General features: G+C 33.4%; 1 protein-coding gene and 1 long non-coding RNA gene across 12 annotated transcripts; one reads left to right on the top strand and one right to left on the bottom strand.

Moving 5' to 3' along the window:
- The first annotated feature begins 22,124 nt into the window (after positions 1–22,124).
- On the top strand, positions 22,125–22,994 carry LOC121218272 (uncharacterized). The gene is made up of 2 exons (XR_005914454.1): positions 22,125–22,451; positions 22,754–22,994. It is a non-coding gene; the product is annotated as an uncharacterized lncRNA (long non-coding RNA).
- On the bottom strand, positions 22,563–25,218 carry LOC107901356 (uncharacterized). Of its 11 annotated transcripts, XM_041095209.1 has the most exons (5): positions 24,242–25,215; positions 24,068–24,112; positions 23,392–23,506; positions 23,238–23,279; positions 22,563–23,097 (listed from the first exon to the last, which is right to left on the bottom strand). In XM_041095209.1, exons 1-4 carry the CDS (start codon positions 24,455–24,457, stop codon positions 23,269–23,271), a joined length of 387 nt encoding a protein of 128 aa, XP_040951143.1. In that variant the 5' UTR covers positions 24,458–25,215; the 3' UTR covers positions 22,563–23,097; positions 23,238–23,268. The 11 variants fall into 11 exon arrangements, 5 of the variants coding, with proteins under 5 accessions (XP_040951143.1, XP_040951142.1, XP_040951141.1 ...); XR_005914453.1 differs by having other exon boundaries at positions 23,238–23,506; XR_005914452.1 differs by having other exon boundaries at positions 23,238–23,506; positions 24,068–24,138; positions 24,242–25,212.
- Positions 25,219–26,665: the final 1,447 nt, after the last annotated feature.

Raw genomic sequence — 26,665 nt, 5'->3', positions numbered from 1 at the left:
TGAAAGCGCGAATAACAAGGAGGGACTAAAAGAGTAATTTTCCCTTCTCCAAAACGCACAGCTTCAAGGGACCATATTGTAAAGAAAAATAAAATACTGGGCGAATTAAAAAAACAAAAGGCACTTGATTGTAAAATTATTTAAAAACGGAAAGGCTGAAAGCGCAATTAGCCCTTTCGCTTAAAAACACGCGGATCTTGGCCCGCAGCGGGTCGAGTCGGGTCGGATGGCACAAAACAACGTCATTTTGGTCGTTAGGGGGTTGGGCCAAAACAGCGCAGTTTCATGCACCTATATAAACCAAAAAAGTTTCTCTCTCCCTGCTCTCGCAAATAAATGAGCGGCCTCCTCAGCAGGGCATTCCTTGGTGGTTAGAATGAATGTCGCGTACTTCGAAAACCCGTCCACCACAACAAGAATACTCGCAGGCCCGTCAGACTTAGACAAACCAATAATAAAATCCATGGATAAACTCTCCCATGGTCTTTCTGGAATGGGCAAGGGTTGAAGCAAACTGGTACACCGTATGGGGATTTAGATGGTCTGATGAATTCCGCATCCAAAAGCTCTTTCAATTGTTCTCGCAACTCTTATAACTCTGGTGGAGACATACGATAGCCAGCCGAGCAAGAAGGCATTGTAGCACTTCAGTGATAAAAATTTAATAAACTTTGAGTAATGGCAACCTAAGCGGGATCATTCTTGACAATAAATATATATATAAAATAAAATTATGCATTCATTTAAATGTCATTCATACACGTCTAGTTAGCAGTGGAGTGGGTTGAAAATAGCATATCTTGTCTACCTGTATTAGCAGCGAAGTAGATTGAAGACCTCAGTCTTATCTCCCTAAAGTTGCAGTGGAACAGACCAAAGATAGCAAATTTTGTTCTTTTGAGAAGCTACCAGGTACAAGTCCTATCTCCCCGATGTCGCAGTGGAGTGGGTTGAAGCACCAGTTTCTATACCCCTAAAGATGTAGTGGATTAGAACAAGACTACATGAAGAGGGGCAGTGGAGTGGGTTGAAGCACCAGTTTCTATACCCCTAAAGATGTAGTGGATTAGAACGAGACTACATGAAGAAGGGCAGTGGAGTGGGTTGAAGCACCAGTTTCTATCTCCTCGATGTCGCAGTGGAGTAGGTTGAAGCACCGAAGAAATCGACGCTTGGTAAGACCGGGCACAATTGGGCTTTTTTGCTCCGTTCTCGTTACACAAAAATGAGCAAAGAGGGGCAGCAATAAGGCCCAATTATTACTCGGGCCCATATAAATAAATAAATAAAACTAATATAAAAAAATAATTGAAAGTCCCTTTACATAAATAAGTCCATTAAACAATTAACCAAAACCCCTTGCCCAAACCTAACCTAAGCCTAATGAGCTCGATCTCTAAACTCGGTTACAAACCCAAATACAACCCCTAGCCCAACTACCATACGACCTAACACCAAAATAAAACTAGAAACCCTAGCCGCATACTGCTCCAGCGCCACAGCAACCAGGACCGAGCCACTCCCCACGTGTGTAACGCCTTCAACTGGCCTCTGTACACGCCAATTCCACCACCTCGTACGTCGTACCTACAAATAGGATGAAAACAGCGCAACAGAGAAAGAAACCATTGTATTTTTATTTTATTTACATTTTTGAATATTTGGCTATAAAGAAACAGAAAGCCATTGTAATTTTTTTTACATACAGAGAATGAAAACAAAAGAAAAAATATTTAGAGAAATAAAAAAGAAAAAGAAAAAAGTTCGAAAGGTAATTTTTAATCTTTCTTCGCTTTTCTTTGTTTTTTATGCTCATTTGTTCATTGAATAGTATTGAAATAAAAGAGAAAGAAGGGAGAAAGTGAGGGGTTTACTTGATCTTCGTTCGCTCCGTCACAATCAGAGTCGGGCGAGGATTGAAGGTCCCCTAAGCAGTCGGTTTACAGATGCGGTGCAAAGGGTCTACTCATTTTAGGGTTTTGTTTTTCTTTTTTTTTTAAGTGGTGAAGAGTCTGCTTAGATTAGGGATTGTTTTAGTTTTTATATCTAGCTAGAAATGGCGTCGTTTGAGGCCGAGTTTGGTGGTCTCAAAATGGAGTCGTATGAAGCTGGTATTCGCGCAGTGACTCGACCCGATGGTAGGCTCCGCGCACTTCATCTCAATGGGGTATTTGTGCATTTGGCCCCTCCACATTTTTAATTATTTTAATTCATTTTTTATTTTATTCAATTAATACTTTAAATTTCATTTGGTTTCTAACTTGGTCCTGTTGAGACGGTGCGTTTCAGAAGACAAGGTTTATTTTTCCATCCGGTCCTTCCCTCTCGAACGCGCATTCAATTTGGTCCTGATTCGTTTTTACTTTAGAATTTATTACAATCTTTCCCTCAAATTCTGTTCTGTTTTCAATATAGCCCGATATTTAATTTAATTTATTTTTATTTTCTGTTTTATTACTCTTTAGGGTTTTAATGTTTAAGCTTAATATTATTTTAAATTCATCATTAATATTTTAAATTTATCACATATTACTATTTACATTTATCGTTTATTACTTTATATATTTTCTATGTAAATTCAATATAATTTATATTTGTTATGGCTTTGTTTTATAATATAGTCTTTTAAATTTCACTTTTATATATTTTTATATTTTAAAGATTTATAGAATAATGCTCTTAGACATCAATCACATTACATTGTTTAAAAGATTACATTTTATTAAACAATTGAAATAGTTTTATTTATAAGATTCCAAAATACCTGGTATCCAAAGATTCTCAAGGAAATTATGCCCTAACTTACTGGGCTTCAATTTTCTTCGTTGAATTTAGGTGGCCGAGTATCTTTTTTTCAATAAAATCACACAAATTTCAAATAAAGCTTATTCTCGAGAACTCAAATTGTTGAATCCTAACTCACTGGATATGATATTTTGCTACATCGAATTAAGGATTTTAAAAATAAAGGCAATATTTGGTATTTAGGAATTTTGAGAAATTAAACCCTAACTTACTGGGTTTTGATTTTTCATTCGACCCAAATAATTGAATATCCTTTTGAAATTTAAATGCATGAGTTTTAAAAATCAAAAGACAAACTTAATTTTGAAGATTAAAAATGTTGCGCCCTAACTCACTGGGTGTGACCTTTTATTTCTTTGAAATAAGAGTGTTTTATTATTTTAATTCATTCAAGTTAAAAAGATTGTATTTTAAAATCTTTTCAAAATTTCGACACTAAGACATTAAGCAATCAACTAGGTACCAATTTTGGGCGTTATGAAGGTGCTAACCTGTCCTCGTGCGTAACTGACTCCCGAACCTATTTTTTCAAATTTCACAGACCAAAATCATTTTCAAGGTGAGCCGATCACACTTCAATAAAGGATCGGTGGCGACTCCAATTTTTGTTTTTAAAGTCGATAACTAATTTTTATTTTCAAAAGGTGGTTTCGACAAATTTGATGTGAAAATAATAATTTTATTATTATTTTAATGTCTATAGCATGTAAGTATTATCATATAAAAAATTTCGTTAAGAAATTTTATCGTTTGCATGCTTAATTTAGTAAAAATGACTAAATTGAAAAAGGTGAAAAACTTGAGTTCTATAAGCTAAAGAGATTTTATAGCTATAGAACTAAGTTGTAAGAGTCCTTATATGGTAATTAAACCATTGTTATTATGAGTGGACTTTTATGGACATTATAAATGTGTTTTTAAAGGATAATTACAAGGTTATTTAAATAATTTAATAATTAAAGTATAGTAAAATAAACAAAACAAAGGCCATCATCTTTGTTGTCATCCGTGACCGAAATTCACCTAAGAAAAACACCATTTTTATCACCTCAAGCTTTTGGCCATCTCTCTCCCTTGTATGTAAGTGTATTTTTTGTCTCGTTTTTAATGATTTCTATGTTTTTGAAGTCGTTGTAGCTTCATTTAGCTAGCCTAGGGACTAATTTGCAAAATTGTTAAAAGGTTAGGGTTTTTCCATGAGTGTGTTCATGTGATTTTTGGTGTTTGATGGTTGAAAATGAATCCTTGTTGATTTTTAAACAACTTTTGTAAAGTGATTTTTGTTAAAATTGTCAAATAAGGATTTATTTATAAAAATGAGTAAAATATGTGATGAAATTGAGAAATAATGAAATATATGAGCTTCTATGAGCATATATGAAATTCAGCTAGCTTGGGTTATAGATGAATTTGCATGAATTTCGCTTTACGAGCTTAAGAACTAAATTATAAAGAGATCAAAATAATAGGGGAAAATGTAATTTTGTAAAAATATGAATTTTGGATTGAATTGCATAGAATAGATATTAAATAGATTGAATTTATTCGTTTAGATCAAGATAGACCTCGTACGGCTTTAGATCGGGGTAAAGATAAAGCTTCTGATTAATCGACTCCGTTTCTACGTTTTTATTATCGAGGTAAGTTCGTGTAAGTGCATAATGTTATATGCTTTCTATCGAACTATGTATATATATTGTGGATTGTTGTGTAAATAATTGTTGCATATCAAACAATAATACGTCAACTACCGAGCCCCGTTTGAACCTTAGGAATTCGTAGGATACTAATGACATATCGTTAAGGTTTACATGTTTCAGGTGTTGGTCTTGAATGTCCTACCAGTTGCTGAGTTTTGACATTTGTTGTGGATACTCGATAGCTTGTGGAGCAACACCATGTAGCTACGTTCTGACCCATAGCTCGTGTGAGCAGACCCATTCCACAGCTCATGTGAGCATATATGTAAAGGAATGAACAGACTATGGTTATATGTTTAGCACACTTTGTGTGAGCTATCCCGCGTATCCAACGGTATTCAATTCGATTCGATGGGCATGAATTCACAAAGATATGGTAAGAGTTCTATATGAACTAAAACATGAATGTATGAAAGACTTTGAAATGGTGAGCTACATCGAAAATATGCTATGTTGAGATGGATGACAAATCCAAATGATTCATGTTTAAGTTTAATGGCCATCCATGTTTAATTACCTATGAATTGTGTTCAAATATGCTAACATGTTTGTGTTGATGGTTAGGCTTTGGCCAAGCTATTGGTTGGATTATGCCATGCTAAATTTTAATGTTATGTAATGAAATGGTAAGTTAATTTTTATGGCATACGAACTTACTAAGCATTATATGCTTACTTTGTGTTCTTTTTCTATGATTTATAGTTAATCGAAAGCTCGTTTGAGTTGGAAGCTTATCAGAGACCTATCACACTATCCATCAACTATATCAGTATATTTTTTATGTTTTTAGATCATGGTTATAATGACATGTATAGGTGTTTTGTGCTTGATGAAATGGCCATTATGTTTGGCTTGTAAATATGGTATTTTGGGGCTTAAATGGTTGATGTTGAAACGGGCAAGTAGATGCATGTTTTTACTGATCAGTTTGGTATATTTTGTTGAGGTTTGACATGTGGTCAATTATGCTTTATCGTTGAATTATGGTTGTGTATAGTTGATTTATACCAAAACGTGTATGTGTTTCGTTGTTGAGATTGAGGTGCCTTTTGGACACATTGGTTGCATGAACAAATACCATTATGATCTAGCTTGATTATGCATGTTTCAGGTACATTTTGAATGCTTGAGTATAGGTGCAAATGGCTTGTATGTGTGAGCTTGTTTTAGGTGGGAGAATTGGCTTGAAAATGGCCTATTTCTTGTCCACATAGGCATGGGACATGGCAATGTGTCCCCTATAGGTTTCAAAGGGTTGCAAGTCAAGCAGTTACACGACCTAGCACGCAGACGTGTGAGGTCATTTCGAGAGTTACACGGCCTGGCACACGGGCATGTAGCTTGACCGTGTGACCTAAGTTAGAGAGTTACATGGGCACGAACACGGGCTGGGACACGACCATGTGCCCCTACTTCGAATGTCTACACGGCTGTGTGACCCCTACAGTGTGAAAAATTCTATCTCTTTCCATGAAATTCCATATGTTTTTTATTTAATCCCAAATCTTTTCTAATGTGATTTACTTTGTAATTTAGCGATTAAGAATAAGTGTAATTTGTTTTTCACTATGGATTATCCTGTGGAAATCCAGAATATTGTCATTAATGATGCAATAAAATGAGGTTGACCTTTGGGTCATTTCTTTTTATCAAAAAAAATGTATTATGATGTGTTTTATATAATGGTTGTACTTGAATGTTTTAAGTTAAAAGTTTTTGGTAATGCTCCGTAACCCTATTCTGAAGACGGATACGGGTTACAGGTGTTCCAGACGTTCATTTGCCAGATTTCTAATCATGAAATGCAGCTATTGCAAGTAAGATACAGATAGATTTAAACATAGCAACAAGAGAAAACCTTTAGTGACTAATCGCCCTTTGTATGTTTGTACAATACCATCCATGTCAATTTTCTTTTTGAAAACCCACTTGCACCCTATGGGTTTAACCCCTTTAGGTGGTCAACCAAGATTCATACTTGGTTTTCTGACATGGAATCCATCTCAAACCTCATGGCCTCAAGCCATTTCTCAAAATCTAGGCTCGCCACTGCTTCTTAATAAGTCTTAGGCTCATCTTGATCCATAAGTAGAATATCATCATGTGTTGTAATAAGAAATCCATATCTCTCAAGTACATGGCGTTCTCTTTAAGATCTTTGTGGTAGTTGTGTTTCCAAAATAGTCGATTGTTTCACAACAACTTATGGAGCCTGTTTTTGTTCAATCTCTAGTTTAGTGATCTACTGTTGTTCTCGAATTTCTCTGAGTTCTATTCTTCTACCACTTCCTTTTATAAAGACAAACTCTCTTTCAAGGAAAACTCTTGTCAGAGCAACACACATTTTATTCTCAGTAGGATTGAAGAAATAATATCCCTTAGTTTCCTTAGGATATCCCACAAAGATGCACTTTTTAGATTTGGGTTCGAGCTTAGTAAACGTCTAACTTGTAACATAAGCTTCACAACCCTAAATTTTCATGAAAAACATACTAGGATGCTTCCCAGTCAACATCTCATATGGTGTCTTTTGAATCGATTTAGATGGAACATGATTTAGTGTAAAACCAGTTGATGTGAGCTCGCCTATGAACCAAGTGGAGATCAAACAAGAGTCCATCAAGATGCCTAGTGGCCCAATAACGCGAGCTTGAGCCAAGCAATTTAAAGAGGCTATTTCAGCAATGGTGGAACGAACATAGAAAAATGACAGCAAGGAGTTCAAGGACGAGCTCAATATTTTCAATCTTTGGGAAGCCAAATTTCATTTTAGCTAATTAATTTGCTGCTGGAATTTTGAACCATTTAAATTAAGCATTTATTTAAGTATTACTACAACTCATTAGTTTGTCTTTAATTAATATAAGTATTTAAGCATTTATTCACACACATTCTTCAAAAACGACCTATTTCTCTAAATTTTCAAAAAGTCAGCGTATTTATTTGGGCATATATGGAATGTTTGGCCTATTATCTATCATAATTTTTTTTCAACTTACAACTTTCATTTCGAAAAAAGTCTTCTTTTTTTTACGTATAGCTTTTATCTTGAAAAGTACGATTCTTTTTTTATAATATTTTTTATTAGTAATGTGTTTGTTTCTTTAAGAATTTTGCTTGTATGTTGTAACTACCATGATTTTTTGAAAAATCTTGTACTTAAAAAGATTGTTTGTTTGACGGAAAATAATTTCTGAAAAGTGATTTATTTTTTTAAGAAAATTAATATTTTTTGATGTTTGATATCGAAACCATTTTTTTGAAAAAAACAAAAATTTTAGGTTGTCGACTTTAAAAAATGAAAATTGGGAGTCGCCACCAATCTTTTATTAAGGTGTGATTAGGTCACCTAAAAATGACTTTGGTCTACAAATTTTAGAAAAACGGGTCCGGGAGTCGGTTACGTATGAGGAAGGATTAGCACCCTCATTACGCCCAAAAATTGGTACCTAGTTAATTAATTAATGTCTTAATGTCGAAAATTTGAAAATCGTAATCCTTAGCAAAAACTTAAAACGTTACGTATTAAGACCCTTATCATTTCAGAGAAAGAAAATACCACACCCAATACGTTAGGGCACGACATTCTAATTTTCCCCAAAAATGAATTAGGGCAAAATACTAGTGCAATAAAAATTTAAAAGAATATCCATTTATTCAATATTTAAGAAATCGCGGCCCAATACGTTAGGGCACAATTCCTTTAGAATCCCAAACTCGGAATATTTCCTTTATTATTTTTTAAAAAATATTCATTTCGAGAAATCAATGCGTCACATCCAATACGTTAGGACACAACGTGTTGAATTCCCAATAATGAGTTCTTATTTTTTGATTAAAGAGAAATGCTCGATTGTTAGATTTAACGAAGAAAATCGGAACCCAATACGTTAGGGCTCAATTTCCTTGAAAATCCTAAATACAAACACTATCTCAATTTTGAAAAGTTTGAAATCGAGTAAAAAAATGATGTGATGCTACATTAAATATACCATGTAATAATAAATATTACAGCGTCGTAGAAATAATATAAATAAATAGAATCAATATACATAATAAAAAATAATCACATACAAAATATCAAATGAATGATCAAAATAAAAAAAATGAATTTTAACATATAAACGAAAACATGAATTAATAATCGAATGAAGAAAATAAACAAGATATAAAGAATAAAAGGCACATAGTATATATGCATTGAAATTAAAAGTCATTCAAATAATTTACATATGAAATCTTGGGCTATGAAACTTATACATACATGATGCATTTATGAAAATAAAGGAAAAAAAATTATAAAGTATATAAAAAAAATATATTTGCATTTTTAAAAAATAAATATGTTCATATATATAAAAATTAGTTAAAAATATTAATACGTGTAGATACATATGTATACTAAAATAAATATATACATATAGATAGGGGTGAGCAAAACTCGATTCGATTCGAAAAAATCGAAAAAAAATTCGAATTTCAAGTTAAACGAATCGAGTTATTCGAGTTATTCGAATCAACTTGAATTTTTTTTTCGAATTTCGAGTTCGAATCGAGTTGAGTTTTCAAATTCGAATAACTCGAATGATTCGAATAATTCGAATAATTCGAATATTAAACTATAATATTTTACATTTTTACCCAAAACTCCCAAACCTTTTTACTTTTCCCTCAAAACTTTTACTCCTTCCCACTTTTCCCCCAAAATTTTTACTCCCCTCCCCTCCCCTCCCAACCCCCAATCTACCCAAAATCCATTTCCCACCAAAATTTTACTCTCCCATTTATTTTTTCTCAAAATTTTACTCCCAAAAACCCTCAAAACCTTTTATTTTCTCCCAAAATTTTTACTCCCTCTCACTTTTCCCCTAAAATTTTTATTCTCTTACCATCCCACCTCCCATTTACCCCAAACCCTCCCCCCTCCAATTTTTTTTTTAATATTTTCCCTCCAAAATTTTACTCCCCCTATTTATTTTCCCTCAAACTTTTATTCTCCAAAACTTTTTATTTTCCCCCTAAACTTTTACTTCTCACACTTTACCCTCAAATAAAAAATCAAAATTATCCAAAAAAATTCACTAAACATAAATAGTAATAATTTTATTTATATCTACTATTTATATTATTAAATTAAATTTCACATTTTATATTGTTTATATTATTTATATTATTGAATTGTTTAGTCATATTGAATATTTATATTAAAATTGAATTATTAATTATGCCATAAAATATTCGTGTTAAAATTTTATATTGGTATCAATTTCACATTTTATTTTTAAAATAACTTCTATTAAAAAAATCATATTTTTACATTTAATATATTTTTTAATTCTAAAATACATAGTGACAAGAATCTGAAGATAATTGAAACAACTAAGCAAGCAAAGAAGCTAACCAATATATAAAAAATTAATAAATAAATTATGAGGTGACGAAAGTTAATAAAAAATTTGATTAAGGTGGACAAATTTTATTACGATGGGTGACAGTGGTTACAAGGACCCAAAATTATTTTTTAAAATTTAACTCGAACAAATATATTCAATTCGATTCGATTCGAATTCCATCTCACTCGACTCGATTCGAGAAAACTTCAAATAAAGTTAGGATGATAAAATGAGATTCGAAAACTCGATTAACTCGAAAATTTTCGATTCGATTCGATCGAATGCTCACCCCTACATATAGATAAAAAAATAATTACATATAAAAATAATAATTATATTATACTACAAAAAATATATATACATATTTTTTTTAAAATAATTAAATATATAAAAAAAGAAAAAAAACTAATTGATAAAAAATAAAGAAAATGAAAAAAAGACTAATTTGAACTGTAAATAAAAACTCTGAGGCAAATCTATACATAAATGGAAACTGAAGGGCCAAATTGAACGCGCATATTACATGGAGGGACCGGAAGGGAAATTTTCCCTATTTCCCTAAACGGCGTCGTCCAATCAGGATCGAATTGAAATCGAAAATAAATAAAGGGGTAAATTTAAAAAAAAAACTTAATTACAAAAACATTAAAAGGCAGAGGGGCTAAATAAAAAAATAAAATAAAATTCGCAGTGGTATCACCTTCTCCCTTTTTTAAAATCGTAAATAAGTAAAAAATAATCGAAAGAAAAAAAATAGTAAACCACCTTTAAAACCTGCCAATCGTTCTCTTTTTTTATTCCTCCTTTCTCTCCTTTTTCTTCTTCTTTTTTTTTTTTTTACAATGAAGGGAGAGGCCTCTATTTATAGTTGAGCCTCCCCAAATCTAACGGTACAGATCAATTACATCAACGGCTGAGATTAAAGGGTATCTACAAATTAAATCTCTAAGATTATAAAATCTTATCTTCTAAGATTGCATATCATATCTAAGATTGCATATCATATCTAATATTATATATTATATCTAAGATTGCATATCATAACTAAGATTGCATATCCCTGAAGATTATGTTTCCATAAGCTTGTAGATGGACCCTTCAACCTTTTCAAGTAATGGGCAATTCCGATCGGGCCAAATGATATTACTTTGGGTTTTTTTTTTGTGAGCCCGGGCTAAAATTGGGTATTGCATTTGACATATTTACTAACAATATTTCATAAAAATAGTTTTAAATTAAACAAACATAGATTTGAGAATCTCTTATCTTTTCATTGTTTAATTGAGTTTATTTTATATATATTAAATATATTTTTTATATTAATTTTGCATATATTACAATGGTTTATTTATAAACAAATGCATCACATTAAATATATAATAGTACTCAATTATTAAACTAAAATATTAACCGTCATAAATTGAAACAACCCAACATCCAACATAGTATTGTTTGATGGTGGACATTCTTGACATGCAATTGAGTGATAATCTAAGTTTGGCCAAACAATTGTTATCCGTCTTAATAGCTTAAGGTTTTAAAGTTCAAATTTCCTTTATAAATTAGGCTTATTATATATTGTTTGTGACAAAATAATGATAGTATTAGCAGTTAGTGGGAATTTTATTTTTGTACCTAAAGAAGATATGACCTAATTTATGAATTTGTATAAAATATTTTTATGGCTTTATACGTAAGAATCAACCCAACATTCAATTTTGTAAAGTTACCACTGATAGTGTCAAATGAGAAATTAGTCCCAACAGTGACACTATTATTTCTGTCGAAACCTTTTTTTTTTAAAACAAAAACTCAGTTGTCGACTTAAAAAACAAAAACAAAAACTAGAGTCGCCACCGATCCTTTATTGAGGTGTGATCAGCTCACCTTAAAACGTGTTTTGGTCTACGAAATTTGAGAAAACGGGTTCGGGAGTCAGTTACGCACGAGGAAGGGTTAGCACCCTCGTAACGCCCAAAATCAATACCAAATTGATTATTTAATGTCTTAGTGTCGAGGGCTAAAAAAAAGTTTTTTAAAAACAACTCAAATGATGAAATCTGAAAAGGATAATCAATTGTTCAAGTCATGTAAAGAAATCAAGTCCCAATACGTTAGGGTACAATTTCTCAAAAACCCCAAACTTTGAATATCACTTTATTTTATGCGAAAATCTTCATTTTGAGAAAACAATATGTCATGCCCAATACATTAGGACACAACAAGTTAAGTTCCCGAAAATAATTTTTATACTCATGCATTTTGAATAAAGAATATTCTTGGTTAAAAAGATAAGGAAAAAAAATAAAAAAATATAAAACGTATGTAAAATATATGCATGCGTTTATAAAGGCTTAAAATATATATATATTAAATATGCATATATATTATATATAAAATATGCGCATGTATATGTATAGAAAATATAATAATAATAATGATAGTAAATAATATAATAATTATACAATGTCAAATAATATAAAAGAACTAAAAAAACCGATTAAGGATCCAATTGAAAAATAAACAGTGTTTAAGGACCAAATTTAAAGATTGAAAACACCAGAAAGGGCCAAATCAAAATGCGCGCCACAAGAGGGGGACTAAAAAGGCAATATCCCCATTTAAAGTCAGAACGCGCGGATCCTCCCCTTCAGGTCAGGTCACCGCACGGATCTGCCTGGGCAAAACGGCGTCGTTTCGTCTTGCTTTAAATGAAACAAATCTGGAAAAAAAAAGAGAAAAAATAAAATCATTTTGTTTCATTTTTTAAGAAAAGTGCTCCGCTAGGGTTCCTTTTAACCCTTCCTTTTGCACCGCTGTTCGCCTGCGCCGACTCTCCGACCGCGGCGGAGATGGCAACAATCTGGCGTCCTTGACGACAGAGGTAAGATCCCTTTCTTTTTTTATATTTTGAGCAGAAAATAAGAAACAAACAAAAGATTTTAACAAAACAATGAACATCAAATTGGGTACAACGAAAAAATATTCACCTCTATATTTTAAAAAACTTTGTATTTCTTTTGAATCTTTCTCCCCATTTTTCAGAATATCCTCAATACAATATTGGTCTCCCAATCTTACAAAATAAAACGGCTTTATATAGCCCGAAAAAGAAAAATAAATCGAATATAACTGCTATATTTTGTTGTTTCTTCTCTTTCGGACTCTTTGAGTTCGTGCTTGCAGGTGTTTGTGGAGCGCACGTGGAGGAGTCGGCGCCAAGACATGCGACGACTGGAGGTTTTGCTGGAAGCGGGAAGGCTGCTGCTAGGTTTCCAAACCCTTCATTTTCCATTAATTTCGGGCCTGGGTTAGGAATTAACTATTGGGCTCGTTATTGGGTTTGTAACAAAATTGGACTGAAACATTAGCCTTTGTTTCTTTTTGGTTTTTATTTATTTAACGGGCTGGGTAGAAATTGGGCCCTACAGCTGCCCCTCTTTGCTCGTTGTTGTGTAACGGGAACAGAGCAATGACTACAAGGCCCAATTGTGCCTGGTCTTACTGAGCCTCAACTTCTTCAATGCTTCTCTTCTTCAGGTAGCCTCGTTCCTTCCTACTGCATCTTCAGAGGTACAGGAATTTGTGCTTCTATCTACTCCACTATAATGTCAAAGAGGTAAGACTTGTATCTTCGATCTACTTCACACTAGTATGGGAAGACACGATCTGCTATCTCTGATCTACTTCATGTCAATACATGAAGACAAGATCCATTATCTTCGATCTACTTCACCACCAGTATGGGAAGACAAGATCCGCTATCTTCGATCTACTTCATGTCAATACATGAAGACAAGATCCATTATCTCTGATCTACTTCATGTCAATACATGAAGACAAGATCCATTATCTTCGATCTACTTCACCACCAGTATGGGAAGACAAGATCCGCTATCTTCGATCTACTTCATGTCAATACATGAAGACAAGATCCATTATCTTTGATCTACTTCATGTCAATACATGAAGACAAGATCCATTATCTTCGATCTACTTCACCACCAGTATGGGAAGACAAGATCCGCTATCTTCGATCTACTTTATGTCAATACATGAAGACAAGATCCATCATCTTCGATCTACTTCACCACCAGTATGGGAAGACAAGATCCGCTATCTTCGATCTACTTCATATCAATACATGAATACAAGATCTGCTTTCTTCGATCTACTTCACGCTAGTACATGAAGATAAGATCTGCTTTCTCCGATCTACTTCACGCCAGTACATGAAGACAAGATCCATTATCTTCGATCTACTTCATGTTAATACAGGAAGATAAGATTTGATATCTCTAATCTACTTCATGTCAATACATGAAGACAAGATCTACTATCTCTGATCTACTCCATGTCAATACATGAAGACAAGATCCATTACCTTCGATCTACTTCACCACCAGTATGGGAAAACAAGATTTGCTATCTCTGATCCACTTCATGTCAATACATGAAGACAAGATCCATTACCTTCGATCTACTTCATGTCAATACATGAAGATAAGATCTGCTATCTCTGATCTACTTCATGTCAATACATGAAGACAAGATTTGCTATCTCTGATCTACTCCTTGTCAATACATGAAGACAAGATCCATTATCTTCGATCTACTTCACCACCAGTATGGGAAGACAAGATCTGCTATCTTTGATCTACTTCAAGCCAATACATGAAGACAAGATCTGCTGCTCTTTAGCCAGCTCCACTATTGCTCAAGGGGATAAGGCTTTATGATTTCACTGATCTGTTTTCTGTGAAACATGACCTGTATGATGAACCTAATTATGCCTAGAGATTAGGATGTCATGATTAGAATGAATCAAATTCTCCTAACTAGACGTGTATGAATGACATGCAAAATGTCATGAAAACGATATTTTAATGCTTGAGTTATTATTACTCAAAGTTTATTAAGGTTTCCTCACTAATGTGCTATAACACCTTCTTGCTCAGCTAGCATCTCCAAAAAACACTTAATCAAATTGCCCCCACTATGAACTTCAAAGTTCAATCCACTGGAACGCAAAATCTGTATCATCTTTCTCTCGTGGTAACTCAAGGGTAAAAAGATCTACCCTTTTCTCAATCCTCCACTATCACAATTCAAGGATGCAGAATGTGAAGCTTTTTTCTCATTTTCACCATTTCTAGGGAGTCATACTAAATGCTCATGCATAAATGAAGAATATTCTTCTCCAAGAAGAACTTCTTCTTATTATTCGGTGATCATTGCTTGCTTGTTCATTGAAGCTTTGTCACCAACACGACATCTTGTCATTTTGTTTTAGACAACAAAATTCAAAGGGATAGTCTTAATTTAGACTCTTCCTTATTAGATTTCTAATCTTTAAACCTGGTGCGTTCTAAACAATAGTTCTGTTTCAGGTTCCTGTATTATTTAGAAACTTCTAGAGCAATATGCAAAACTTCCTTTGTGAAAGTTTTATTAGCCCATTAATCATTATTCTAATGCAACATGCTTGTAAAAAGAACAAAATGATGGATAAAATAGAATTGGTTCTTATAACTCAAAATGAATAAATTGTCAAAGATAATAAAGATGGATAATAAAGAAATTGATTTAGGAATGCGTGTCTTGGAAACGAATGAAGTGTTCCAAGAATAACAAAAATGGTATAAGGATTAGGTGCCCCAAATATCATAGCTTGAACTTCCCTGTACAAACTTTTCGAAGACCATTCTGAGTTTAACATGTGTTTAGGAGATCTATAGTACTTTGTCGATGCCCCAAGATGTCGCTTACCCTTTCCTACTGATTCAGGTATAGCAAGACCACTACATGCCCAATTTTGATCAGTATTTGAGCTGCTCCGATAATCTCATGCCCCATTCTAATCAATATTTGAGCCGCCCTTTTTGGGTTTTCAACTCAAATCCCCTTTGGTCTAAAGCGCCCTTTGCGGCTTTTCACTTTAGCCTCTCCATTTTACTTTTTCCATTTTTCATTTTTTGTTTTCACTTTTTCATTTTTTTCATTTCATCATTTTTAAATGACTCAAAGTGCCCTTTGCGGGTTTTTACATTGGTCATCTCCTTCTTTAAGTGGAGTATTTCCTGACTGAATCTGAGTTTACAGGACTTATCATCCATCTCGCTCACAATCAAAACTCCTTTAGAAAAAAAAACCTTCTCTATAACATAAGGTTCTTCCCAATTTGGCATTCGTTCCCCTCAAAAACATTTTTTATAGAGGAAAGATCTTCAACATTTGGTCACCCTCGTGGAATTCTCTGAGATGAACCTTTTGGTATAGGCTCGCATCATTCATTTCTGGTACATCTGACTGTGATGAATAGCTTTTAGTCTTTTTCCTTCTATCAAGTTCAATTAATCACATGACGATTGAATCCGTTCTGCTTCATCCAACTTGCTCAGCCAATATTCGGAGAAAAAGAACTTTGACTTCAATAGAAAAAATTGTGATAAACTAAAGAGGGAGGCACTGCTCCAATAGAGTTTTCATTGAATCATTCATGATATTAATCTTGAACATACTGTAAATTTTTGATATCATGCTGTTATTCAAATTGTAATGACAGTGCTTAACCCGGGCATATCTTGGTATGACCATGCGTAGTCATCTTTGAATTCTTGAAGTAACTCAACAATATCTTGCTTTGTTTCTTCGGTCATGCCTATTCCCTCAAGGTCACAATCTCCATTGTCTTCTCATGAGGTAAATTTGTTTCACTTTACTCTACCATCATCAACAAGTCAGGAGATAGGCTACAATCCATGTCAACTTCAAAGTCGTGAAATCTCTCTAACACATGTCTTGCTTAAAAGGAGATTCAAAACCTGTAGTAGTGTCAATCATGTCATTGATATCTAGGGACCTATTGTAGGTGCTAAAGAATTTACAAAGAATGTATGAATGAATGAAAGAATGGTTTGGCATAAAAAATCCAAAAGAATGAAAGATCATTTGCTGAAATATGATTGCAATGATGTATTTTATTAAAATAATAATGTTCAGACATGAGCCTATTTCACAAAGAAATTCTTATTACTTATAGGCTAAAAGAAATAAGTGTGTTCTGAACATTACTCTAACAAACTCTAAATACTATAGGGTTTCTTCTGCAGTCCAATTATTTAGAACACCTCAAAGGCGAATATCTAACAATGACCCTTTTAATCGCGTCTTCTTATATGGTATCGATGTGAAAATCTCGCTACTTCTTCATACGTTGCATTCCCTCCACTATCAATCATGATTGGGTAACGAATTTTCTGCACTTGATGAGTCAGCAAACTTGACAACACCCATGTCTATGAGTCTTTCAACTAGTTTCTTGAAGGCAGTGAAATTCTCAATCGAGTGTCCCGTAATTCCCGCATGGTAGTCACATTGTGCATTCGCATCATACCATTTGGGATACGGAGGTTGTAGAGGCTTCACAGGAAAAGGAAAAACAACACGTGCATCAAACAAATTTTGATACAGTTCCCTATACGGTATTGGGATTTGTGTAAACTGGGGCCTCTCAGTGTTTTGTCTTGTACCAGATTCCTGTCTTGACGAACCTTGTTGGTTAACAGCCACTTTTCCTAGCTGATTTACTGTAACTGATTTAGAGTAACCTATGTTGTTCACCTCATTTTCTCTTCTCCTTGAGACTGACCTATTGTTACTCTCCTCCGTGTCGATTTTCCTGCTCCTTATAGCATTTTTGATCATTTCACCATTCATAATTATGTCAGAAAAGCTTTTTGTAGCACTTCCTAACATATGCGTAATAAATGGGGCTTTCAGCGTACTGACAAAGAGCATTGTTGTTTCTCTTTCTAATAGTGGCGGTTGAACTTGAACGGCCACCTCCTTCCACCTTTGTGCATATTGCCTAAAGCTCTCGTTTGGCTTCTTTTTCATATTCTGAAGGGTGATTTTGTCAGGAACCATGTCTGTTACATGACTGTATTGCTTCATGAACGCTTGTGCTAAATCCCTCCATGAACTAATCACGCAATGGCTCAGTTGATTGTACCATTTAGATACTGCCCCTGTGAGGCTATCCTGGAAACAATGAATCAGTAGTTGGTCATTGTTAACATATCCAGCCATTCTCCTGCAGAACATGGTGATATGTGCTTCTGGGCAACTTGTCCCAGTGTACTTTTCGAACTCTGGCATCTTAAACTTATGAGGGAGTACCAAATCCGGAACTAAACTCAGCTTTTTAGCATCAATCCCACAATAGCTTTCAGTGACTTCCACCGCCTTGAATTTCTCCTCGAGCCATTTGCACCTTTCTTCTAACTGCTTTGGTAACTCTTCATTTATTTTTTCTTTTTCAGCCACTTCATCAAAGTCAGGAATGGAAAAATTAGCATGGTGTTTTTCGGGGTTAGAGCCCGATCCAGCCTGGAAGTTTGAAGCACCGGCCTGGAACTGCTGAGGCCTGATTGTGACAGTAGATTTGTACGGATATTTAGCTTGAGTTCGTACATGTGGAGGAGTAAAGCCTGGAGGATAGAGTGATTCATCCTCGTTACCCTCTTCGATATCAACCATGGAACCCTTTCACTTATCACCCCTCCAGTCAACAGTTGGGTCAACTTTTCCATCATATTGTTTTGGGATTCCTGCATCTTCTCTGACATATCCCGTTGCATCTTGTCTAACCGCTCCTGCACTTGTAACTGGAGTTGGTCTTGCATTTCTTTCTGATGCTGTTTGAGCTTTTCCAATCTCTGATCCATGTCTTTAATCTTTGCTCGAGTGCCGTAACGGTGTTTGGTTGGTTGGTTTCCAGGTTAACTGAGTAGTGATTTTAATTAATTAGGATCATTTAATGGTGTTTAATTCATATGATATAATGAAATGCAAATGCATAAAATGAATGCAAAAAGAGACGTTGATTCTGGTTCAATTATTTATTAGAAAACCTCGCTAGAAAACAAATTTTTTACACAAAGCGGATATATATATACGGCTTCACCCTCATACTCCAAGCAAAGACATCGACCATTCAGATATTAAGATACATCTCGCGAATTTGAGCTCCTTTTGTTGATCTAGGTTGTAACTCCTTGCTTACTTATATTCATTAGCTTCTTTAGGAGGTTGGGACCTTTGATTGACTTTTGAATAATATTTGACAATTTGAATCCTCAGGTCACGCAGCAAAGTCGTGTACTCCTCTTGTTAGGCTATTACCTTTCGTGTCACGTTTTCTTAGACTTTACTCGGACAACCGTATTATCTGCCACCTTATCAAGAAATCCGTTTTCCATGGCAAGTTCTCTATTAACAACCAAACATGAATCAACACCTCTTTTCTATAATGAAATGCCACGCAGTCAAAATGTCATGTAGTTAAAGTGAAACACAAAAAACTCAAAATCATGTACAAACAATCAAAACACCTAGTCAAGTGTCTACCAGGGTTCAGTGTAGTTCTACCTAAGGTGAGTTCTTAGGGTTCACTATATGAAGTTTGGCTTCTAGAGCAAAGGTACCCGAACCAACAGATTCCTAGATCCTCACCCATTATAGGCTCATGTGGATCGAGTTTAGTTCAGGGGAATACATTTCCCTATGGTTGCACGGAGATGAAAATCTCACGAAGACATAGGTACGGATGTATCCCGGAAGCGGTCCACTACCCTGTACGAAGGTGAAAACCTCACAAAGGACTAGTTTCTCGCTCCCACTTAAAGGGGTAAAACTGACAATGCAATGCAAAATGCAAATACAGATCAACCAACTTGGTTCAATCATGCAAACATATCATGATGAAAATGAATGCACAGGGAAATCATGATTTTAAAAAAACTTTTAATTTTCGACAAAAAGACAAAACATAACCAATTCACGGCTCGACTCTCTAAAGTCCCCAGCGGAGTCGCCAAGCTGTCGAAACCGTTTTTTTAAAACAAAAATTCAGTTGTCGACTTAAAAAAAATAAAAACTGGAGTCGCCACCGATCCTTTATTGAGGTGTGATCAGCTCACCTTAAAACGTGTTTTGGTCTACGAAATTTGAAAAAACGGGTTCGGGAGTCAGTTACGCACGAGGAAGGGTTAGCACCCTCGTAACGCCCAAAATCGGTACCAAATTGATTATTTAATGTCTTAGTGTCGAGGGCTAAAAAAAGTTTTTTTTAAAAACAACTCAAATGATGGAATCTAAAAAGGATAATCAATTGTTCAAGTCATGTAAAGAAATCAAGTCCCAATACATTAGGGTACAATTTCTCAAAATCCCCAAACTTTGATTATCGCTTTATTTTATGCGAAAATCTTCATTTTGAGAAAACAATATGTCATGCCCAATACATTAGGACACAACAAGTTAAGTTCCCGAAAATAATTTTTATACTCATGCATTTTGAATAAAGAATATTCTTGGTTATTTAAGATTAACAAAGAAAATCGGAACCCAATACGTTAGGGCCCAATTTCCTCGAAAATCTCAAACTTTGAATATTGCTTTTATTCAAAAAAAAACTTTGAATCAAAAGAAAATGATTTTGATATACTGGCAAAACCAAAATATATTTCCCAAAAGGTATGTTAAAAGTTAATGTACCATAAAAAACTTTAATTTAAAACATATATGAATATGTATTTACAAAATATATATACAAGTACAATATACAAGTAAATTTAAAAATATGTGTACGCATATATTTAACACACATATACAAGGATACATATGTGAAAAAAAGAAACATGTAAAGAAAAAACTTATAAATATCTCTAAAAATATGTATGCATATTACATGTACATGTACCCATGAAAATTTTGAAAGTAAAATGAAAATATAAAAATATGTATATGTATATATATTTACAACATAAAAGAAATGTATATGTATATATCTATAAAATATAAAATATATAAAAGTTAAAAAGATAAGGAATAAAAAATAAAAAAATATAAAACGTATGTAAAATATAGGGCAATTTACCAAAAAAAGTCGTTTTTTTTCAAAATTTACCGAAATGGGCCGATTTTTTTATTATTTACCGGAATGTGCCATTTTTCGCGAAATCGCGTCCACGTCAGCGCGATGTTAGGGTACGTGTCAGAACATCGCATCCACGTCAGCGCGATTTGCTTACGTGGACACAAATCGCTCCTACGAGGACGCGATTTGCTGACGTGGATGAACAGTTTATGTTTTTAAACTTGAAAAACTTTGAAAGGCCATAACTTTTCGCTCGATTGTCCGATTGAAACGATTTTTTTTATTTCGAATAAATTTTCAAGATCTACACGCTGACAAATAGCCGAAGGTGGTTTGCTGTAGTTTTCGTTGAAAAAGATCCTTTTTTGCCCCTAAATTTTGATTTTTTTCGGTTTAAAATAGAATTTTGAAACATTCAAATCATTATTTTCCTTATTTATTTGAAGTAAACACCGGATCTTTTTTTACAGAATTGTCTTATATCATCCAGTTATAGGTATAAGTAAGCTCATTCCACTTTTGAGAAGTTCCCTAAAATTTTCCATTTTATTCAATTTAGTCCCTAAAACCTAAATAGTCATATTTTCAAATCTAAGCTTCGTTTTTCAATTCAAATTCAATTTCATCCTTCCATAACATTCAAATATTCTTAAATACAAAAATTTCATGCTAATTTTGAAATAATTACACTTTAGTCCCTATACTCGTAACTAACAAATTATACTTTAAAAATTAGTCCCTATTCATCTCTAAGAAGTTTTCCAGCGTGTAGATCTCGAAAAGTTATTCGAAATAAAAAAAATCGTCTCAATCGGACAACCGAGCCAAAAGTTATGGCCTTTCAAAGTTTTTCAAGCTAAAAAACATAAACTGTTCATGCCACGTCAGCAAATCGCGTCCTCTAGGGCGCGATTTCCGTCCACATCAGCAATTCACGCTGATGTGGACGCAATTTCCTGGCGCGTACCCTGACATCGGGCTGAAGTGGACGCGATTTCGCGGAAAATGGACCATTCCGGTAAATAATTAAATAGTTGGCCCATTTCGGTAAATTTTGAAAAAAAAGGGCTTTTATTGGTAAAATACCTTAAAATATATGCATGCGTTTATAAAGGCTTAAAATATATATATATTAAATATGCAGATATATTATATATAAAATATGCGCATGTATATGTATAGAAAATATAATAATAATGATAGTAAATAATATAATAATAATACAATGTCAAATAATATAAAAGAACTAAAAAAAACCGATTAAGGATCCAATTGAAAAATAAACAATGTTTAAGGGCAAAATTTAAAGATTGAAAACACCAGAAAAGGCCAAATCAAAATGCGCGCCACAAGAGGGGGACTAAAAAGGCAATATCCCCATTTAAAGTCAGAACGCGCGGATCTGCCTGGGCAAAACGGCGCCGTTTTGTCTTGCTTTAAATGAAACAAATCTGGAAAAAAAGAGAAAAAATAAAATAATTTTGTTTCATTTTTTAAGAAAAAGGCTCTGCTAGGGTTCCTTTTAACCCTTCCTTTTGCATCGCTGTTCGCCTGCGCCGACGCTCCGACCGCGGCGGAGATGGCAACAATCCGGCGTCCTTGACGGCAGAGGTAAGATCCCTTTCTTTTTTTATATTTTGAGCAGAAAATAAGAAACAAACAAAAGATTTTAACAAAACAATGAACATCAAATTGGGTACAACGAAAAAATATTCACCTCTGTATTTTAAAAAACTTTGTATTTCTTTTGAATCTTTCTCCCCATTTTTCAGTATATCCTCAATACAATATTGGTCTCCCTATTTTACAAAATAAAACGGCTTTATATAGCCCGAAAAATAAAAAGAAATCGAATATAATTGTTATTTTTTGTTGTTTCTTCTCTTTCGGACTCTTTGAGTTCGTGCTTGCAGGTGTTTGTAGAGCGCACGTGGAGGAGTCGGCCTCGAGACGTGCGGCGGCTGGAGGCTTTGCTGGAAGTAGGGAGGTTGCTGCTAGGTTTCCAAACCCTTCCTTTTTCCATTAATTTCGGGCCTGGGTTAGGAATTAACTATTGGGCCCGTTATTGGGTTTGTAATAAAATTGGACTGAAACATTAGCCTTTGTTTCTGTTTGATTTTTATTTATTTAACGGGCCGGGCAAAAATTGGACCCTACAGCTTCCAACCACACCGCCAGAAAAGTTAACAAGGGGATTTGCAGTCAATCCAATGCTAGTGCTTATGCCAGCATATTCATGTTGGTATTGTAGTTCCACCTGTTACAACAATAATAAAAACCTTGTCATGTACTCATGAGACCTAGAAGTTTGCAGAAGGGAAGGACAAACAAGAAGTTGAAAATGTTGGTATTTAAGAACAAAAAGCTTAATGACAGGAGTAATGAAGTCTCCATTACCTTGCCAGACCTTGGATCAAGGGCAATAAAACTAAAGATTGTCTTCAAACCCGGTGCAGGTTCATCAACAGTAACAGTGGTGAAAAGCTAAAAAGTAAAAATAAAACCCCCAAAAATCACAATTAGATAGTATATCTAAGAAGGCTGGACTCACCATGGTAAGAGCTAGTGTCAACTTTGACATTAGTTGTGATGTTCTTGTTCTTCAGCTCAGTGCTTATATTAGCCAACAAAAATTCACCTTTCTTAGTTCCAGTTGATGTGATTGCCTAAATATTTATCAAATTAAAGAACAAGAATATCAATTATATACGAAGTAAGAAGGTAGCATATAAAGAAGTAACAATGACCCCAAACCATGAATCTCTATATTAATCACAAAACCAAGCATAAAAAATATTCATGCTAACTACATCAAAAGAAATCATATGAAATATTTATAATTAGGCAAAAGCAAAATGATTTCATACATGAACATGGCAAGTCAATAATATGCAGAATTGCCGCACAAATTTTACACATAAATCTTGAAATTCAACAAACATAATAGACTAAAAGTCTATGTAAATTATGGGACACGAATAATAGGAAAGTTAAAATGTGAGTTCATTCATACAAATAAAAATAAATAAAAAGAACCAGAAATGAACAACAGAAGCCATTTCAAGAAATACAAACAAAGAGAATAAGAAGAAAACTCCCTTGAAAAACTTTTCATTGTTCTGTTCAATCAAATATGCAATAGAATTAAAATCGAAATTACGAGAACAAAAGATTCAGATAAAGACAAGGTAGTGGATGAGGTTTATTAGAGGTGAAGCAAAACTAACCTGTAAAATAAACAAGGAAAAAGAGTGAGCTGCTGATGAGTGAAACTAGTAAAAGACCAACGAGAAAACTGCTAAAGAGTTAAAAAAGAGTAGAAAGAAAAGAACAAATAAGGTTCAAAAAAATCAATCAACAAAAACGACATTAGCTAGATATTTCTTTTTTTTCATTCTTACCTTCGAGACAGGAAGATGAACGTCGTCGTCGAAAAGGGGAAGATCAAAGATGAATGTCGGTGACAGGTACTGAGAAGCGTTGTTGGCTAGCACCAAGCATTGGGTCGGAATTGCAAAGAAGGGGGAGAGGGAAGGGAAAGAGGGTTTTTCTTTGCTGGGGATGTGGAGAGGAAAAATATTGAAAAATGTCTTACAAAAAAAAAAAAAGTAAGACATTATCGTCTCCAAAATTTAACACAAAAATATGATGTTAATGTTATACATAAATCCAACCCAATTCAACCCAATGCAGCCCATAAATACCTCTAACCAGTATTATTAAAAATTCAATATGCTAATAAGATTTAACTCAAGCGGTTGGGTACAGATTATAGAACTAATTATCACTGAAATTTACTTTAAGCAAAGTAGAGAATGTTAATGACACAGTTCATTGGTAATTTTTCTTCAGGGTGTAGGATCATTGGGACCCAAAAGTAGAGCATGTTCTCACAATAAAATGAAGAATAAATACTAAAACCTTTTAATTTCATGAAGTAAATACAATAATAATATTATGGTGCCATATGGTAACCGTAGGCATGGAAAATGTGAGTTGCTCTTGCTCACACAAATATGCACTCTGAAATTCTAATGAGACCAATCGCCATACGCAATCACCTTGGCCGCCTATGAAACAAGAAAAGAAGAAATATACATATAAATTCATCCAACATGGCAAGTAAAAGAAACATCATTGTTTTCACTTTTTCTTGGATTAGGCAACTTTATCCATTTGCAATAACGACAAGCCATGGGCATGGCATCCCCATGTTGCCGTTTCTAAATTTTGAGGTATAAATGAAGTAGATAGGGATAGCTAAAGAAAACCCAGTTTCTCCACAAAGAGACAAGCAACATTGTTGAATTCCTTGACTCTACTTGCCAACTCATTTCGCATTATTGCCTTCTAAGAAGCATGCAACAAACAAGACGTGGGGCAAGGAGATTAAGAAAGGAAATATGTCAGAAACTCTAATACATCAATCTTTATCCTATGCAGAAAGAGAAGGAACAAACAAACCGCCCATGTGGATTGTCCATGCACATGGGCATGCAAAGCAAAGGATTGGATTACATTTTATTCTTTATACTCAAGAAAATAGTAAATTAATCTTTACACCTTAGATCAAATAGTAAACTAGTCCTTCATATTAAAAATTTTATCAATCTTTAATGTTAAAACTGGCATGATTGATAAAATATACAGACAGTTTACACATAGGGTGTTACGTACAACTTATATTGACATACATATATGGATCAGTTTTTAACAGTAGAAAACGATAAATTTTTTAATAAAAGACCAATTTACTATTTAATCAAATGTAAAAAAATTAATTGTTGATTTCTAAATAAATAAGACACTATACAATTAAATTTCTAATTAAAAAAACTCCATCATACTTTTATCAAAATCCAATGCATATATCAGTTCCCAAGTTTAAACAGAAGGTGTAAGCAAACTCTGACATCAGATGTGTACCATATATGTGATGGCTGATGACAATACATATTCCTCCACTTAGATGGAAACAAATAATATATATCTTTGGTGAAATTGGTGCTTACATATTTGGGTGACAATCTGACAGGTAATGTGGACCTGCTCCACTTCCCAAAGATGGATAACAGATAATGTTATTGACATTAAATTGTCATCACTTCGATATAATTTACCTTGTAATGTAGATATTATACACTACAAATGGTCCCATATTTAAACCAATTTTTTCTACTTTGCTTTCATCACATGGGCTGATCTGAATATATATTATTATAATAATCATATATACGTAAATATTTTACAAGTATTTTAATATATTAATAATTTAAATTATATAAATTTAAAACTTAACTTATATTCAATTCTTATATATTTTTAAATTTTAATATAAATTACTATTAAAATTCTGTATCTTTGAGTTCTATCATACTTGAGATTTCTCCAAATTTATATAAACTTAAATTTATCATATGCAAGCTTTATTAGAATATATTTTATATTTAAATTTGATTATATTTTGTATATACTTGCAAAAATTTCTTTAAAAACAAATAAATGACTAGGTCTGGACTCTTACCTTGGTTAGTCTTTTCTGAACTATCAAAAAAATTTAAAAATTAAAATAATATTTAGTTCTTGAATTTGATTTTTTTATTTATATTAGTTTCAAATTTTGACAAATTTTTTTATTTGATCCTTGAACTCAGATTTTTTAAAGTATGATGATATAATACTCCAAAATTATATCACATCATTGTCTAAAAATTTTAAAAATATAAACAATACAAAATATTAAAAATTAGAAAAGAAATTAATTTGTTTTAAGTTTTTACATCATTATCAATCCTACTTTTAATTTGAAAATTCTACCAAGAGTC

Source organism: Gossypium hirsutum, chromosome D06 (genome assembly GCF_007990345.1).
Source record: "Gossypium hirsutum isolate 1008001.06 chromosome D06, Gossypium_hirsutum_v2.1, whole genome shotgun sequence".
NCBI classification, from domain to species: domain Eukaryota; kingdom Viridiplantae; phylum Streptophyta; class Magnoliopsida; order Malvales; family Malvaceae; genus Gossypium; species Gossypium hirsutum.
Note: the sequence above shows the minus strand (reverse complement) of the source record. Positions and strands in the feature narration are given on the sequence as shown.

Excerpts from the sequence above, each read along its gene's own strand:
- LOC107901356 (XM_041095206.1), bottom strand. The coding sequence starts at position 24,457 with ATGTCTTACTTTTTTTTTTTTTGTAAGACATTTTTCAATATTTTTCCT. Across the intron at positions 24,113-24,241 it reads TTCATCTTCCTGTCTCGAAG|TTTCACTCATCAGCAGCTCA; the intron begins GTAAGAATGAAA and ends GTCTTTTACTAG. Across the intron at positions 23,507-24,067 it reads TTTCCTTGTTTATTTTACAG|GCAATCACATCAACTGGAAC; the intron begins GTTAGTTTTGCT and ends ATAAATATTTAG.